The sequence below is a fragment of the Saccopteryx bilineata genome, chromosome 1 (assembly GCF_036850765.1).
Source record: "Saccopteryx bilineata isolate mSacBil1 chromosome 1, mSacBil1_pri_phased_curated, whole genome shotgun sequence".
Lineage (NCBI taxonomy): Eukaryota > Metazoa > Chordata > Mammalia > Chiroptera > Emballonuridae > Saccopteryx > Saccopteryx bilineata.
In genome coordinates, this window is record NC_089490.1 from 10774137 (window position 1) to 10792287 (window position 18151).

At 53.5% G+C, this 18151-nt stretch overlaps 2 protein-coding genes across 2 annotated transcripts; one reads left to right on the forward strand and one right to left on the reverse strand.

The window, feature by feature from the left end:
- Nucleotides 1-8302: 8302 nt before the first annotated feature.
- On the forward strand, nucleotides 8303-9777 carry LOC136330591 (lymphocyte antigen 6G6e-like). Its single transcript, XM_066267673.1, has 3 exons — nucleotides 8303-8422; nucleotides 9046-9171; nucleotides 9293-9777. Exons 1-3 carry the CDS (start codon nucleotides 8371-8373, stop codon nucleotides 9511-9513), a joined length of 399 nt encoding a protein of 132 aa, XP_066123770.1. The 5' UTR covers nucleotides 8303-8370; the 3' UTR covers nucleotides 9514-9777.
- A 1919-nt stretch (nucleotides 9778-11696) lies between these two features.
- On the reverse strand, nucleotides 11697-16603 carry LY6G6F (lymphocyte antigen 6 family member G6F). Its single transcript, XM_066266844.1, has 5 exons — nucleotides 16520-16603; nucleotides 14585-14914; nucleotides 14240-14503; nucleotides 12100-12255; nucleotides 11697-11928 (listed from the first exon to the last, which is right to left on the reverse strand). Exons 1-5 carry the CDS (start codon nucleotides 16575-16577, stop codon nucleotides 11858-11860), a joined length of 879 nt encoding a protein of 292 aa, XP_066122941.1. The 5' UTR covers nucleotides 16578-16603; the 3' UTR covers nucleotides 11697-11857.
- Nucleotides 16604-18151: the final 1548 nt, after the last annotated feature.

Consider the following 18151-nt stretch of genomic DNA (forward strand, 5'->3'; position numbering starts at 1 on the left):
ACCTCCACTGTCTGGGAGAGACCCAGGCCAGGGCACCGCCTGCTGCCTGCTGCTGCCAAGAGGCAGGCCAGGGCCCCAGTCCGAGCCACAGGGCTGTTGCACAGGTCCCCCATGCAGCAGTCCCTGCGGGGTGTGTAAATCACGTCTTCCACCAGCTCTGTTTCCACTTGATTGCAGTGACGGGCCACCAGATGGCTGGATGGTGAAGAGACAAGGTCACCGAGGCTCAGAGAGAGAATAAGAAGAGGTGTTAGCCTCCTGGTTGGAGGACTTGCTCTTCCCTACCTTCTAGCGAAGAGAGGACGATTTTTTAAAAAATATATTTCATTTATTCATTTTAGAGAGGGAGATAGAAAGATAGGGAAGGCCCTGGCCGGTTGGCTCAGTGGTAGAGCATCAGCCTGGCGTGCGGAAGTTCCGGGTTCGATTTCCAGCTAGGGCACACAGGAGAAGCGCCCATCTGCTTCTCCACCCCTCCCCCTCTCCTTCCTCTCTATCTCTCTCTTCCTCTCCCGCAGCCAAGGCTCCATTGGAGCAGAAGATGGCCCGGGCGCTGGGGATGGCTTCTAGGCCTCTGCCCCAGGCGCTAGAATGGCTCTGGTTGCGACAGAGTGATGCCCAGGATGGGCAGAGCATCGCCCCCTGGCGTGCCGGGTGGATCCCGGTCGGGCGCATGCCGGAGTCTGTCTGACTGCCTCCCCGTTTCCAGCTTCAGAAAAAAAAAAAGAAAAGAAAAAAAAGAAAGAAAGAAAAGAAAGATAGGGAAGGAGAGAAGAACAGGAAGCATCAACTCTCATACAGGCCGGGGTTTAGAACTGGCGACCTCAGCATTCCAGTCAATGCTTTATCCACTCTGCCACCACAGGTCAGGCAACAGTAGATGATTTGATTTGAAGGAGTCCTAAGGGATTCTCTGCCCCCTCAAAAAACACCTCTGTAAAATCAAGCGACCAAAGTTAACACACTGACATTGTGAACTCCCCGGTGAGATGCACTGAAAAGCATCGATATCACATCTACAGTATTCTTGCCAAAAGCTCATGACCTCAATCTAACCGTGAGACAATATCAGATAAATGCAAACCGAGGGACATTCTGTAAAATAAGTTGTCAGGACTCTTCAAGAACATCAAGATTATGGACAGCAAAGACTCAGGACTGTCACAGATTGGGGGCAGCTAAAAAGACAAGGGAGCTAAATGCAATGTGGGCCTTCGGTTTGGGTCCTGGAACGAGTGGCTGAATTGAATAAGGTCTGTAGATTAGTTAGTAGTGCATATAGTGCCAGTGTTACTTTCTGATTTCGATAATTGTACAGTTAGCTCTTAAAAATACGGGTCCAATTAGACAAAGTTTTTTTCCCCCCATAAATATATAGTCAGCCTTCTGGGTTTTGCATCTGCAGATTAAGCCAAATACAGACTGAAAACTGTATTTTTGGTCCATAGTTGGGAATCCTTGGATACAGAGAGAAAGCTATACACATTGTTCTATGCCATTTTATATAAGGGACTTGAGCAATGGCATTCTGGCATCTGCAAGGGGTTAGGGGGGTGGTATACTGGACCCAGTCCCCTTCAGATACCAAGGGATGGCTGTAGGTAAGTTGTGGGGGAGTCTGCCCTGAGGTGGTACAGTGGATAAAGCGTCAACCTGGAACACTGAGGTTGCCGGCTCAAAAGGCACATAAGACAAGCAACAAATAAACAACAAAAGTGAAACAACTATGAGCTGATACTTCTCACTCCCCTCACCCTCTTTCTTCTCTCTGTAAAATCAATAAATTAAAAATTAAAGCCTGGCCTGACCAGGCGGTGGCGCAGTGGATAGAGCGTTGGACTGGGATGCGGAGGACCCAGGTTCGACACCCCGAGGTCGCCAGCTTGAGCACGGGCTCATCTGGTTGGAGCAAATCTCACCAGCTTGGACCCAAGGTCGCTGGCTCCAGCAGGGGGTTACTTGGTCTGCTGAGGCCCGTGGTCAAGGCACATATGAGAGGGCAATCAATGAATAACTAAGGTGTCACAACAAAAGGCTGATGATTGATGCTTCTCATCTCTCTCCATTCCTGTCTGTCTGTCCCTATCTATCCCTCTCTCTGACTCTGTCTCTGTAAAAAATAAATAAATAAAAATAAAAAATTAAAGCCTGACCAGGCAGTGGCACAGTGAATAGAGCATCGGACTGGAATGCAGAGGACCCAGGTTTGAGACCCCAAGGTCGCCAGCTTGAGTGCGGGATCATCTGGTTTGAGCAAAGCTCACCAGCTTGGACCCAAGGTCGCTGGCTTGAGCAAGGGGTTATTTAGTCTGCTGAAGGCCTGCGGTCAAGGCACATATGAGAAAGCAATCAATGAACAATTAAGTTGTTGCAACGTGCAACAAAAAACTAATGATTGATGCTTCTCATCTCTCTGTTTTTGTCTGTCTGTCCCTGTCTATCCCTCTCTCTGACTCTCTCTCTCTCCGTAAAAAAAGTAAAATAAAAAAAGTTTTGGGGGAGTCAAAAGTTATACATGAATTTTATACTGAGCTGGGTGGGTGCCTCTACCCCCCCCCCATGCTGTTCAAGGGTCAACTGTCCTATAGTTATATAAATGTTAACAATAGAGGAAGTTGGGTGAAGGAGATACAGGAATTCTCTGTATCATCTTTACAACTTTTCTGTCAATCTAAACTTATTTCAAAATAATAAACGAAAACACACACATACGTCCCTGGCCGGTTGACTCAGCAGTAGAGTGTCAGCCCAGCGTGTGGAAGTTCTGGGTTCGATTCTCCATCAGGGCACAAAGGAGAAGCGCCCATCTGCTTCTCCATCCCTCCTCCTTCTCTCTTTCTCTCTCATTCTCTTTCTCTCTCTCCCTCCCCCAGCCATGTATCAAATGGCTTGAGCAAAGTTGGCCAGGGCACTGAGGATGGTTCCATGGTCTTGCCTTAGCTGCTAAAATAGCTCGGTTGCCAAGCAACGGAGCAGCAGCCCCAGATAGGCAGAGCATTGCCCCCCCCCCCCGTCCCCGCCCCGGACCCGTAGAGGACTTGGCCTGGTAGATCCAGGTAGGGGCACATGCAGGAGTCTGTCTCTCTGCCTCGCTGCCTCTCAGTTTAAAGAAGAAGAAGAAGAAGAAGAAGAAGAAGAAGAAGAAGAAGAAGAAGAAGAAGAAGAAGACGACGACCACATATATCTCCTTGGTTCTTAGCCGATGCCAGAAAGTTGAAGTTTGGTTTAGTATTTTGGTTCCTGCTTTCGAGGGGCTGAGCTTTTACAAACATGCGTGAACGAATTGGCCTACCCCGGAGAGCAAAGAGAAGGGCGGGCGCTGGGACCCCACGGACAGCAGACCGGGCGCCTGAGGGGCTCCGTGCTAGCGGCCAGAAAGGCCAGCAGCACCATCTGCCCAGACCCAGCCGGACCCAGACCCAGCTTGCTCTCCCCAGGCCCGGCCGGGTGTGCGCTGCAGGGAGCTGCCGCAGCCGCGGGGGCCCTCGCCACAGGTGGTCACCATCCCTTTGCAGGAGCTGCTGGGGCCTGCGCCGCCTGCAGTCACAGCGCAGCCAGCGGGGTCCCGGCTGGAGAGAGGACGCGCTGGGCCCGGGCTCCCGGGGAAGCCGGCTGGCAGAGGGGCACTGGTCAGTGCGACGGGGGCCTTGGCTGCCTTCTTAGCCAAGTCAGCCTCCCCTGCCCCCCCCCCCCCCAGGGAGCTGAGAAACAGCCTCACGAGGGGGGTTCGTTGTGTCCGCCCGGGTCAGCCGCGTCTCTCCCTTCCACCCCTCTCCCTGGCCCTGCGCTACCAGCCTCACGCCGCCTTGCCTTGGGCTTTATAGGGCAATAAAAAAGGAAGGACAGGCCTGACCAGGCGGTGGCGCAGTGGATAGAGTGTCGGACTGGGATACGGAAGGACTCAGGTTCAATACCTTGAGCTCGCCAGCTTGAGCGCGGGCTCATCTGCCTTGAGCAAGAAGCTCACCAGCTTCGACTCAAGGTCGCTGGCTCCAGCAAGGGGTTACTCGGTCTGCTGTAGCCCCACGGTCAAGGCACATATGAGAAAGCAATCAATGAACAACTAAGGTGTCGCAACGAAAAACTGATAATTGATGCTTCTCATCTCTCTCTATCCTTATCTATCCCTCTCTCTGACTTTCTCTCTGTCCCTGTAAAAGAAAAAAAAAAAAAGGAAGGAGAGAGCCATCCTCGGGGGCACTGGGGGGAGGAGCCGCCTCTGCCTCCTCTCCCGGGAGGAGAAAGCTCTCCGCACCCCCTAGGGTCCCCAAACTCCTCCGCCCTCAGCAGCGGTCCTAAGACACTGTCAGAGGATCCTCAACCGTCTTCCTTTTCCCACCGCGTGTCCGTGTGAGGTCGCTTTTCTTCATCCACGCGAACCAAACCAACATAGCGCAACAGCCTCGAACGTGGAAGTCGGTACAAAAACCCACCCATCTTCGCTGGGAAACAAGTTCTTTTTCACAAAAATAGGTTTTGTTTACACGTGGTAGGTTTATTATTTTAATTTTAAATTGAACCGATTCTAAATGTTCTGTTCTGGTTTCTAATAGAGTAAATGGTAATACAACACAAAGAAAATCTTTGGGGGCAGGGGGTGTAGTGTGTGTGTTTGTAACTTTTTAAAAGTGTAAGTCCTGGCGGGATAGCTGGGCTGTTCAGAGCGACATCGTCATCGTGAAGCTCAGAGGTTGCTACTTCCATCCCAGGTCAGGGCACAGACAGGAATGGATTGAGGTTGGAAACTCCACACAGGCTCATCTGGCTTGAGTGAGGAATCACCGACATGACCCCATGGTCCCCATGGTTGTCGGCTTGGGCTTAAAGGTCACTGGCTTGAGCTGCTGGCTTGAGCAAGGGGTCACTGGCTCAGCTGGAGGCCCCTCCATCATGGCTTATATAAGAAAGCAGTCAATGAACAACTAAAAGTGCCACAACTACGAGTTGATGCTTTTCATCTCCCTTCCTGTCTGTCTGTCCTTTCCTGTCTGTCTGTCCCTGTCTGCACCCCACCCAACTAAAAAAAAAAATGAGTGTAAAGAGGTCCTGAGATTAAAAGTTTGGCCTGACCAGGTGGTGGCGCAGTGGATAGAGCGTCGGACTAGGATGCGGAAGGATCCAGGTTCGAGACCCCGAGGTCGCCAGCTTGAGCGTCAGCTCATCTGGCTTGAGCAAAAAACCAGCTTGGATCCAAGGTCCTTGGCTCCAGCTAGGGGTTACTCGGTCTGCTGAAGGCCTGTGGTCAAGGCACATATGAGAAAGCAATCAATGAACAACTAAGAAGTCACAACGCGCAACGAAAAACTAATGATTGATGCTTCTCATCTCTCTCTCCGTTCCTGTCTGTCTGTCCCTGTCTATCTCTGCCTCTGTAAAAAAAAAAAAAAAAGTTTGGAACACTACTGCTCATGGAGGCCTGTTTCTCCTCTGCCCCCGCCACCCCGCCCACCCACCGTATCCTCCAGAGATAGTCCTGCCCTGATTCCCCAGATGTGGCTCTCCTCTGCCAGGGTCCAGCCCCAAGGGGGATCCAGGGGTTCCACAGGAGGAGACGGCGTCGGCGAAATCGAGTGAGAGAGACGAATTCTTTTCTTTCTCTTTATTCTCTAGTTAGCATTTACTGCCAGGCATCTCTGCCAATGGCTGGTCTAACATTACTTTTTATGCACACACACTAAGTTACAATCACATGGTATTTTGAATACATCATTGTTTTAGTTTCACTATGGTTACATATTTCCAGATAACAGTTAATTCATATCTATAAGCTACAAATCAGGTGGTAAGTCATTCAAAGTACAGTTATACAATAACTTGAATAGTAATAACAATATCTGTACAAACTTCCAAAAGATTAGTACTAATTAATAACTCTATTTTACTGTTGTTGTGAGTCAAGGGCGCAGAAAGAGATAGCAGACGAAATCATCAAGGACTAGCAAAGGACCACCGCTTGCTCAGGCAAATGGCCTTGAGTTCATGCAGTGTCCTAATTTTCTTCACAAGACTAAAAAAAGCTTGTTTTACTGAGAAATTGACATAACATCAAGAGTAACTTTTGCTTAAAGATACATAGAGTGCACCTGCAAGATAGCTTAGTAGCAACATAATATCAGAAGGCATTAATTGCTATTGCTGCTATGAATCCCACCACATTCCTCTCCTTATTCTTGGAAAATACCAAAATCTCATGAGAATATTTTACTGAGAAAAGCCCAGCAACTGCCTTCAGTGACAAAACAAGTCTTTTAACAAAACATTCTTTACTAGCCAGCTGCACTGCTATCCAAGGCCACGCAACGGGCCACTCCACTACACCTTACCTAAGATTCTAATGTCTAGTTAAACTTTATTTATTTACTATATTCATATACTAGCTAAGTTCTAACTTTATTCTTTCTAACATGATTAATAAGAAGAAATTCTCCTACAAACTTAACCCTTTATGAAGGATATCATAGCCAGCCTCTTATATTTATGAGCCCAGTTCAAGGGGCTTACAGGCTTTTCTGTGGAACTTACACCTTTCCAAAGAAAGGTCTCATTTCCAAAGAAAGGTCCAAAGAAAGGTCTCATTTCCAAAGAAATTACTACAAATCTACAGGGAAAGCACGGTACTGTTATCCCTGTGCTGCAAATAATAGCACACACCCAGAAAAGGGGGGATATAAGGCCAGATTAATTCAAAAAGGTCAAAGGGGGAAGTATCGTTGTGCCTTTCCTTTGCGGTGACTTTGTCACCCCACAGCCATTGGTCTTCACTGCAGTGACTTTGTCACCCCGCAGCCATTGGTCTTCTCTGCTGTGACTTTGTCAATCAGCAGTTTTTGATCTTCTTCTGCTGTGACCTTGTCAGCCAGCAGTTGTGGGTCTTCTCCTGCTGTGACCTTGTCAGCCAGCAGTCATTGATCGGCTCCCGACACCCCTCCTCCCCAATCTCTTAACTCCTGTCTTCCAGACACTGCCACCGCCCCCCAAATGTCATCCCTGCATTGCTTCCTGGTTTTTTTGTTTGTTTGTTTTTTGTTTTTTACATAGAGAGGGGGACAGACAGACAGGAACAGAGAGAGAGATGAGAAACGTCAATCATTAGTTTTTCGTTGCAACACCTTAGTTGTTTATCGATTGCTTTCTCATATGTGCCTTGACCACAGGCCTTAAGCAGACTGAGTAACCCCTTGCTCAAGCCAGCGACCGTGGGTTCAAGCTGGTGAGCTCTGCTCCAACCAGATGAGCCCGTGCTCAAGCTGGTGACCTCGGGGTCTTGAACCTGGGTCCTCCGCATCCCAGTCTGATGCTCTATCCACTGTGCCACTGTCTGGTCAGGCACTTCCTGGTCTTTATGACCTCCCCCACCTCGCCCCAGCAGAACATGTCCTACTTTCTTTTTTTTTTTTTTTTGTATTTTTCTGAAGTGAGACGTGGGGAGGCAGACAGACAGACTCCCCACATGTGCCTGACCAGGACCCACCCGACAAGCCCAACAGGGGGCGATGCTCTGCCCATCTGAGCCATTGCTCCATTGCAACTGGAGCCATTCTAGCACCTGAGGCTGAGGCCATGGAGCCATCCTTAGCGCCCAGGCCAAATTTGCTCCAGTGGAGCCTTGGCTGCAGGAGGGGAAGAGAGAGACAGAGAGAAAGGAGAGGAGGAGGGGTGAAGAAGCAGATGGGCACTTCTCCTGTGTGCCCTGGCCAGGAATCAAACCTGGGACTTCCACACGCTGGACTAATGCTCTACCACTCAGCCAACTGGCCAGGGCCATATCCGACTTTCTGACCTCAAGCTTGACTAATTCTCTCTTTCTAGGTAATAGAGCTGGGGGATGGGGGTGGATAATAATGGGGTAGGGAGATTGAGGCCTGGAGGGGGGTCAAAGGGATCTGAGGGGTGTGGGGCCCTCCTTTAAGCAGCTGGGCATGGTAGTTTGGGTGGGAAGAGGTTGTTGATTGCGCACTCAAACAGATCTGGGCCGGGGCTGTTCAGAAGAGTGAGCCTGAGACACTCAGATACACAGAAGAGGAAAGAGAGAAAACCAAGACCAGGGGAGAGTTAAGAGAGCAGAGAACAACTGGAGACAAGAGTGGGGGGGCAAGTGACAGACATGCTGGAGCTCAGACACAGCTGGGAGACTGGAGAAGACCCTGAGGGCAGGTCCCCGTAGAGGGCAGGGAGGTGTGGGTGCAGGAGCAGAGGGCCAGGGCCCTCCTGCTGGTCAGGCTGGTGAATCTGGTCCCGGTTCCACCCTCCAGCTTCACTCCCTGGGTGTGTTTGTTTACGGCTCCCTCCCTGTCTCACTCAGATGCTCCAACTTTCCAACCTGGGCTGCAGGTTACATTCTTCCAGACGCCTGAGCCCCCGGGCTCAGCCATGGGCCCCTCCAGCGCTTTCCTCTGCATCTTGTCCTTCTGCGGGGCGTTGGGTAAGGGGGTGTTGGGGATCTCCCACGGCAGGGGGCTGGGAGCACGGCTAGGCTAGGGCGGGAGTTCACGGAGGAGCCTGACAGCTGGGGTGGGGGGCGGGGCAAGAAGGGAGTTGTAGGAGCTTTAGAAAGAGGGGCTACCAGGATGGCCTCAGGCCAGCTTAAAAGTGTTTTTCCAAAGCCACTGGAGAATAGTAGCTCTTCCTTGTGGCGTCTTTGACAAGCCCCTGTCGCCCCTCCTCTCATCTCTCGCTTCTGTGCTGGGTCCCTTGGTCAACCTCAGGTCCCCGTTCTCTTCTGCTTTTGGCACCATCTGCTTAACGTCTCTGCCATCCCGAGTCATCTCCGAGCTTCTTGGCTTCTGTTCGCACTGTGTCTGTCACAGCCCCTGTATCCCTCCTGTCTGTGTGTCTTCCTCTTTCCCTCCCCTCCCTCCCTCCTCTGTGTCTCCCCCTCCGTGTCTCCCCCTCCCTGTGCCCGTCTCCTTCCATGTCACTGCTTCCTTCTCCCAGCTTTGCATGTCATCTCTCCCGGTACATCCCTGCCCCGGATCCTGGCTCTGGCTCTCACCTGGCCTGTGCAGCCTCTCCTCCCTGCCCTACTGATCTACACCCACCCCACAGGTCTCACCACCTCCCCTGCCCAGGGGCGGCTCCTCTGCTACAGCTGCAGCTTCGCCAAACCCTGCTACCCGGTTCCCACGGAGTGTCAGGAGGGCGAAGCGTGTGGCGTCAGTGTGGGCACCTCAGGTAGGACTCTGGTCCAGTGCCGCTGCTGCAGGTCTCCCCACCCCCACCCTTGTCCTTCCTGCCTTCCCTGCTGCCCCTGCCCCCTTCCTGCCCCTGCCTCAGCCTCTCCTGTGTCCCACAGAGCACAGCGAGACCATCCAGCGGAAAGGCTGCCTCCCAAAAGCCCAGTGCCTTCTGCCTGGCAATGCCACCTACTGGTCGCGCTCCTATGCTCTCCAGCACCACTGCTGCGACAAGGACCTGTGCAACGTGGCCGCCAAGCTGCAGCAGCTCCCCAGTGCCCTCCCCACCGCCCTACTCCTCGCCACCAGCGTCCTCTGGGGAGGCCACCTCCTGCGATGACCTCCTTTGGGCCCGCAGCCCTCGACCCAGGACTGTCCCACCACCATCAGCGTGACTTCGGAAATACCTGCCCACAGGCACTTTGGAGACGCAGCCAAGAAGTTGATTTTGTACAGAGGCCGCAGAGACCTGCCCCCAACTCCTTTGCGGACCCCCTTCCAAGACCTGATTGCTCGGGGCTCTGCTCTGGCCCCTACAGCCACCTGCTTAGCGCCGAGCCACATAAAACAAAACACCTGGTCTGTGTCTTTTGTCTTTTCTTGATGCCCATGCCCATTGTTTTCTTTCTTCTTCCTCTTCTTTTTTTTTACACAGGGACAGAGAGAGTCAGAGAGAGGGATAGACAGGGACAGACAGGAACGGAGAGAGATGAGAAGCATCAATCATCAGTTTTTCATTGCGAGACCTTAGTTGTTCAGTGATTGCTTTCTCATATGTGCCTTGACCGCGGGCCTTCAGCAGACCGAGTAAGCCCTTGCTCTAGCCAGCAACCTTGGGTCCAAGCTGGTGAGCTTTTTGCTCAAACCAGATGAGCCTGCGCTCAAGCTGACGACCTCGGGGTCTCGAACCTGGGTCCTCTGCATCCCAGTCCGACGCTCTATCCACTGCACCACCGCCTGGTCAGGCTTATGCCCATTGTTGATGCCCTCTCCCAGCCCCAGGGCTCTCGCAGGGCAGGCACGTGGCGGATGGAGATGTGGGTCCCAGGCGAGAGGATAAAAGGGACGCCGTGTGTGGAGAGAAGGGGAGTCTTGCTAGGGAAGGTTTATTTGGGGGGTCAGGAACTCAGGGGAGAGGCCTTGAGGAAGGATGAAGAGTAAATTTAATAATGTGGCTCCTGGGGCTCTGGTAACACTGCTGCCCACGTGCGTGCACTGTGTGTGTGTGTGTGTGTGTGTGTGTGCGCGTTCTCTAAAAGCAAACTGCAGCTGCTGGGGGGGGGGCGGTTTGCAGCGGGTGCTGGAACCTGGACCATAACTTTCACCTCACTCTCTGCCTGCCCATGGCACTGGCATCCTCCTCCTGCCCGTAGCTGAGCTGAAGCCCCTGCGGTGTGAAGGCTTCAGGTGAGACTCCTCCCTTCACCAGTGAGGCCCAAGCTGGAGCGGATGGATACACGAAAGGATGGCCTACCCGGCCCGTGGAGCTGCTCGTGAGGGTGTGGCTGTGCTTGTGAGGTGCCTGGGGCACGGACGAGGTGGGAGCATCACCGGGCTCCCTGTCTCCCCAGCCCAGGCTGGTCCACGGTCCACAGACAGCCCAGCATGCAGCACCTCACCGGGGAATCCAGCCTCCTGCCCCTGTGGACACTGACGCCCCGGGAGATAGTGTGTGACAATGGGCTGCTCCCAGGATGCCAGGCTGCTCCGGATGCCACAGTGGAGCGCCTAGGACAAGGAGGGTGACCGGGGCGGGGGGGGGGGCTTGACCACCTTCCACCCGAGGAAGTCTGGGGTCCGATGAGAGGTGCTGGCTGTCGCTCCACCTCTCTTCTTTGCGAGGAGGGGGGCTCCGGCTTCATTTAGAGGCAACCTGAGTTTTTTCCCCGTCCTCTCTGCCCCTCGACCCTCCCACGGTGTGCTTCTCTTTTTTCTCTAGCTCTCTGAACCTCTCAGCCCTTACTCTGATTTGAGTCTCTTCCCTTCTCTCTTTCACAGTCTCTGCCATTTGTCCTCTGGCTCCTCTACGCCCGGTTCTCCCCCGCTGGCGGAGTCCCTGGATCCCTCTGTCCCCTCTCTGCCCTTCCCCACCCCTCCTCGCCCCCTGCCCGCTACGCCAGCACCCCTCAGTCTCATGGCTGCGGGCTCAGGGCCACCCTCCACTGGCTGCTACAGATAGGAGGCCACACTGTTTCATAAGTGACCTCACGAAATAATGCTGCCCCAAAAGGTGAAGGACCCCCCCACATACACACACGCATGTGCGCGCACACACATGCACACATACATGCACGCACACACACGCATGCACACACGTGCACATGCGCATGCACACACCTGCACACATACATGCATGCACACACACATGCACACACAGCTGCCTGCTGGGGACCAGCTGGACTGAGAAATGCCACCCTCACCCCCGCCCCCTCGCCGGGATTTTCAGGGAATCCTTCAGGTGCCAGACGGCCGGCCGGGAGACAGCCGGTGACTCTCCAGCAGGTGTCATCGGGATCATCTGGTCCTGAAGGCAGGCGGGCTGTGGGTTTTGTGAAACAGAGAGACGGTAGTCCAGACAGACAGGATATTTTCATTCCCCACCCCCTCAGGAGCCCCGACCTCACGCCCACCCCAACCCCGGTCCCCTCTGGGGTTTAAGCCCCTGCCCCCTCCTCTTGTGTTCCTCACCTCAGCCGGGCCAAGTGGATGTTCTCATAGACCTGAATTTCAGGTTTGAACTGAGGAACCGAGGCATCTGGAGGGGGGGAAGGAGCCATATGGGGGGGGCAGTGGCAGAGAAGTCACCAGAGAACTCAGACCTGTGTCCCCTGCCCCTCCCCCCCCCCCTGGAAAGGCAGAATGTGAGCCCAAGCCTCTGTCTCCCACCCACACGCTGTCTTCTTCCTTCTGGGAGGGACGGACCTACCTCTGCGCTGAGCCCCCTGCGCCCTCCGCCTCCAGAGCGTGACGCTGAGGATCAGGATGGCGAGCCCCTGGCCCGCTGTGAAGGACAGCATCGCAATCCAGGGCGCATCCCAGACCCTGGAAGGGACGCAGGGGGCCGGGGCGGCCTCCATGGAGCCTGCAGGAAGGGCAGACAAGAGGACAAGGAAGGAGGGAGTGAGGGGCTCTGTCCCTGGGCTCCAAACAGAGGCTCCCCACGTAGTCTGGTGGGCTCTCCCAAAATAAGACGTCATCAGTTTCCTTGCCCTCAGTTTCCACCCCCATCCTGCCCCGTTCCAGGCCACCTCCCAGCCTGACCCCGCGAGCCCACAGGGATGGGGAGTGGTGATGCCTCCCCACACCCGACACGCGGACAGCTAACTCAGAGCTGTCCACACCTGTGGACACCGCCGGCCACACCTGTCATCTCTCCTCAGACCCTTCACAGTAAGTCACCCTCTCAAGAAAAAATAAAGCGCCTTTCGTATCTGCATCTTCCCAGTCCCCCGCTGCGTCAGCGGAGTGCCCGCCACAGGTGCTGTGGATGGAGAGGGAAGTAACGTCCACTTGTTGCCATTACTGACCTTTGCTCATCAAAACGATGGCCATTGGCTCCTCCCTCCTGCCTTGTCAATGGCTTATTCCACATCTGATAGCATTCTTTCTCTGTATAGTTGACTTTCTTTTTTTTGGTAAAATGATTACATTTTTTTTCCTTCTGCCCTCACTGTGTTTTTTTTATTAATGTTTATTTTATTGATTTTAGAAGAGAGAGAGAGCGCGTGACAGGAATATCAATCTGTGCCCTGACCGGAGATCTAACTGGCAACCTCTGGACTTCAGGACAATGCTCCAATCAACCAAGTGAGCTGCCCGGTTAAGGCACAGGATCCCGGTCAACTGGTCAACCCCGTCTGGGGCTAAAGCTCGAATCAACGGAGCTATCCTCAGTGCCCAGGACCAATGCTCGAACCAATCGAGCCACTGGCTGTGGGAGGGAAGGAGCGAGAGAAAGGAGAGGGCGAAGGGGAGAGAAGCAGATGGTCGTTTCTCCTATGTGCCCTGACTTGGAATTGAGCCCGGCCCATCCATATGCTGAGCCAACACTCTATCCACTGAGCCAAGTGGCCAGGGCCTCTGCCTTCACTATTTTTTTTTTATTTTTATTTAGTCATTTTAGAGAGAAGAGAGAGAGGGAGAGAGAGACAGAGACGGGGGGGAGGAGCTGGAAGCATCAACTCCCATATGTGCCTTGACCAGGCAAGCCCAGGGTTTTGAACCAGCGACCTCAGCATTTCCAGGTCGACGCTTTATCCACTGCGCCACCACAGGTCAGGTCTCTGCCTTCACTATTAATGGGCCATTATAACTTCAGTTCATATATCCTTTCTTCAAAAGGCAACTCCTCTAGCAATAATTCTTATTTTCTTCCTCTCTGCTATGGGATATTCCACACAAATCATAAGTTAACCTATTTTCTTTCTTTCTTTTTTTTTTAAACAGAGAGAGAGGGAGAGGGACAGGAAGGGAGGTGAGAAGCATCAACTCGTAGTTGCATCACTTTAGTTGTTCATTGATTGCTTCTCATATGTGCCTTGACCGAGGGCCTCAAGCTGAGCCAGTGATCCCTTGCTCAAGCCAGCGACCTTGGGCTCAAGCCCGTGACCTTTAGCCTCAAACCAGCAACCCCACACTCAAGCTGGTGACCATGTGCTCAAGCTGGTGACCCCAAGCTCAAGCAGGCAAACCCACGCTCAAGCCAGCGACCTTGGGGTTTCAAACCTGGGACCTCAGCATCCCAGGTTGATGCTCTGTCCACTGCACCACCGATGGTCAGGTTGGTTAGCCTATTCCTAAACAATGGCACGTTCCACCAGAATTCTTCTCCCTCTTGGCTATGGTCTATTCCCCAAGAAACTTGACCTAAACCACCCCTTTCTTTGTTACAGATTCAGTCAATGAAAAAAAAAGCCTCCCTCTTACAGGCAACAATCAGCTGCACCAGAAATCATCCCTTCTGACCTGGCTGATAACAAACTCACCTCCTCTCTTACCTCCTCCTCTAGCCAGTAGGTGTGGCTGTGCCAGAGGAGCATCCCTTCCCGTGACCTCCCTTGACTCACCTGCCAGGCTGAAGCTGACCCCCTTGTTCTGAGGTATAAGGCAGCGGATGATCCTGGGCCTACGGCCCCTGGGCTCAGGAGGCCCCTCCCCGGGACACAGCAAGAGCAGGGCAGCCCCCTCACTCCAGAAGGACTGAGCACGGCCTCTCACAGGGCCCTTCCCCTCCAGCCAGGTCACCGGGTCCAGGCGTCTAGCAGGGACCACCGAGCACAGAAGGACAGAGCAGGGGGACCCATCTGCAGCCCTTGCAGACAGCTGGGATCCTGTGGGGAGAGAGGGAGCCCTCAGTCCCTGCTCGGGCTGCCCCATTGCCCGGTGGTCCCCGTCCGCCTGCCCCCACGCACCTCTGAGCACAGAGACATCATACACCCTCCAGTTCTGGTACTTGTGGCGCTGACCCAGCACGGCGCACCAGTACCGTCCGGCGTCTCCCTCCTTGGACCCGTCCAGCCACAGAGAGTAGTTCCCCAGCAGTTTGAGCCTGGGCTCCCTTCCAGGCCTCCCGGGGTCGGGGGCTGGCCTGGCCACTTGGACTTGGGTCACCAGGGCAGTGGAGGAGCCGGCTGCTGGGCTGCGGAACCAGGACAGGAGTTCGTCCCCCTGCAGGGCTGCTGGTAAGGGACATGGTAGCTCCATCGCCTCCCCCAAGGCCACATAGATGGGCTGGATTCTGTCTGTGGGGAGGGGCTGGTGTGAGTCTGGGGCCCTCCATCAGATCAGCAACCTCCCAATTCCATCTCCAACCCCAAGGCCACATAGATGGCCTGGATTCTGTCTGTGGGGAGGGGCTGGTGTGAGTCTGGGGCCCTCCATCAGATCAGCAACCTCCCAATTCCATCTCCAACCCCAAGGCACATAGATGGGCTGGATTCTGTCTGTGGGGAGGGGCTGGTGTGAGTCTGGAGCCCTCCATCAGATCAGCAACCTCCCAATTCCATCTCCAACCCCAAGGCCACATAGATGGGCTGGATTCTGTCTGTGGGGAGGGGCTGGTGTGAGTCTGGAGCCCTCCATCAGATCAGCAACCTCCCAATTCCATCTCCAACCCCAAGGCCACATAGATGGCCTGGATTCTGTCTGTGGGGAGAGGCTTGTGTGAGTCTGGAGCCCTCCATCAGATCAGCAACCTCCCAATTCCATCTCCAACCCCAAGGCCACATAGATGGGCTGGATTCTGTCTGTGGGGAGGGGCTGGTGTGAGTCTGGAGCCCTCCATCAGATCAGCAACCTCCCAATTCCATCTCCAACCCCAAGGCCACATAGATGGCCTGGATTCTGTCTGTGGGGAGAGGCTTGTGTGAGTCTGGAGCCCTCCATCAGATCAGCAACCTCCCAATTCCATCGCCTCCCCCAAGGCCACATAGATGGGCTGGATTCTGTCTGTGGGGAGGGCTGGTGTGAGTCTGGGGCCCTCCATCAGATCAGCAACCTCCCAATTCCATCTCCAACCCCAAGGCCACATAGATGGCCTGGATTCTGTCTGTGGGGAGGGGCTTGTGTGAGTCTGGAGCCCTCCATCAGATCAGCAACCTCCCAATTCCATCGCCTCCCCCAAGGCCACATAGATGGCCTGGATTCTGTCTGTGGGGAGGGGCTGGTGTGAGTCTGGAGCCCTCCATCAGATCAGCAACCCCCCAATTCCATCTGCGACCCCTGGCTTCCTTCCCTTCTGAGGTCCCCCAGCGTGGATCCGGCCGTGAGCCCGTTTCTCAGGAGACAGCTATAATAAAACGTGAGGTGGAGAGAGAACGCAGGGGTACTCCTCCCCTCTGCCTCAGTGAGCGGGGGACTCTGAGGGCAAGAAGAGAGAGCTGGAACGGTGGACAGAGGCCCATATCTCTTCCTCTCATTTTCCTCTCCTGGAAGCACCTTCCTCACCCATTCTTATTTTCTAGAGGAAGCTGTACCCGACCTCGATCCTCAGGGTCCCTGGAACTTCCCCAAGATCAGAGGCAGGAGGAGGTCCATTGGGGTAACTTCCTCACCCATTCTTATTTTCTAGAGGAAGCTGTACCCGACCTCGATCCTCAGGGTCCCTGGAACTTCCCCAAGATCAGAGGCAGGAGGAGGTCCATTGGGGTAACTTCCTCACCCATTCTTATTTTCTAGAGGAAGCTGTACCCGACCTCGATCCTCAGGGTCCCTGGAACTTCCCCAAGATTAGAGACAGGGGGAGGTCCATTGGGGTAAATCTATCTTCTTGAATAAGACCCCTTCCTCAGGCTCCTAGGGAGAAATGGCAGCAATCCCTCCCGACCTCAGCGAATCCCCCTCCTTACCTGCGGCAGACTGGGGGGACCCACAGAAGAGCAGAAGGAGGAGGAATAAGACTGCCATGGGGAGAGCCTTTCCAGTTCGCTTGCCTGGGAACTGGTGTCCCCAAAGATGAACTAGAACCCCGATAAAGGCCCACACTTCCTGGTCTGCAATGACACAGGCCTCTGGAAGGGATACGAATGCTGGGGAGATAAAGCCCAGCTCTAAGTCTAAGGACTGCTATCCACCCGGCAACCTCTATCTGGAGTCAACTGAGCTATTCTCAGCACCTGGGATTGACGGTCAGACCGCCGAGCTATCCTTAGTGCCTGGGGCTGATGCTCAGGCCAACTGAGCTATCCTCAGTGCCAGGCTGACACTCAAACTAATTGAGCCACTAGTGGCATGAGGGGAAGAGTGAGAGAAGGGGGAGAAGGAGGGGAAGAGAAGCAGGTGGTCACTTCTCCTGTGTATCCTGACCAGGGATCAAACCCAGGACATCTACATGCTGGGCTGATGCTTTATCTACTGCACTGACCTGCCAGGGCTATTTATTTATTTATTTTTAAATTTATTTATCACCGTGGTCAGTTAGCTCAGTCGGTTAAGAGCATCCTCCCAAAACAATACGGTTGTGGATTTGATCACTGGTCAGAGCACATACGGGTGCTAACCAAAATATGCACAACTGAGTGGAACAACAAAAGCTCCCCTTTCTCATCACCTCTCTTTGTCTTTCTCTTTTCTTTCACTTCTTTTTATTGAGAGGAGAGAAGATAGTGAGACAGACTCTTTTTTTTAATTTTATTTATTTATTTATTCATTTTTTAGAGAGGAGAGAGGGCGAGAGAGACAGAGAGGAGAGAGAGACAGAGAGAGAGAAGGGGGGAGGAGCTGGAAGCATCAACTCCCATATGTGCCTTGACCAGGTAGGCCCAGGGTTTCGAACCGGCGACCTCAGCATTTCCAGGTCGACGCTTTATCCACTGCGCCACCACAGGTCAGGCGAGACAGACTCTTGCATGTGCCCCAACTGGGATCTGTCTGGCAACCCCATCTGGGGCTGATGCTCCAACCAATGAGCTATTTTTAGCAGCTGAGGCTGACACTTGGACCAACCAAACTATCCTCAGCATCTGGGGGCTGATGCTTGAATCAAGCCACCAGCTTCCCCGAAGGGGAAGAGGGAGAGAAGGGAGAGGGAGAGGGAAAGAGAAGCAGATGGTCACTTCTCCTGTGTGACCTCACTGGGAATCGAACTAGAGTGTCCATATGCTGGGCTGACGCTCTATCCACTGAGCCAGGCCAGGGCCTCTCTGTCTATGAAGCCAGGTGCAGATAGCTCAGTTGATTGGATCCTTGACCTAGATAACTCAGTTGATCCAATCAACTTAAAACCAGACTCAGATTTTCTTTTCCTTTTTTTTTTTTTTTTTTTTTTATTTTTTTTACAGAGACAGAGAGTCAGATAGACAGTAACGGAGAGATGAGAAGAATCAATCATTAGTTTTTCGTCGCGCGTTGTGACACCTTAGTTGTTCATTGATTGCTTTCTCATATATGCCTTGACCGACGGCCTTCAGCAGATTGATTAACCCCTTGGGTCCAAGCTGGTGAGCTTTGCTCAAACCAGATGAGCCCGTGCTCAAGCTGGC

What these genes read in the sequence shown, in the direction of transcription:
- LOC136330591 (XM_066267673.1), top strand. Translation starts at nt 8,371, where the DNA reads ATGGGCCCCTCCAGCGCTTTCCTCTGCATCTTGTCCTTCTGCGGGGCG. An exon ending in GTCCTTCTGCGGGGCGTTGG is followed by an intron (nt 8,423 to 9,045) that starts GTAAGGGGGTGT and finishes CCCACCCCACAG; the next exon opens with GTCTCACCACCTCCCCTGCC. An exon ending in CGTCAGTGTGGGCACCTCAG is followed by an intron (nt 9,172 to 9,292) that starts GTAGGACTCTGG and finishes TGTGTCCCACAG; the next exon opens with AGCACAGCGAGACCATCCAG.
- LY6G6F (XM_066266844.1), bottom strand. Translation starts at nt 16,577, where the DNA reads ATGGCAGTCTTATTCCTCCTCCTTCTGCTCTTCTGTGGGTCCCCCCAG. An exon ending in GTCCCCCCAGTCTGCCGCAG is followed by an intron (nt 14,915 to 16,519) that starts GTAAGGAGGGGG and finishes CCCTCCCCACAG; the next exon opens with ACAGAATCCAGCCCATCTAT. An exon ending in TGATGTCTCTGTGCTCAGAG is followed by an intron (nt 14,504 to 14,584) that starts GTGCGTGGGGGC and finishes CTCTCCCCACAG; the next exon opens with GATCCCAGCTGTCTGCAAGG.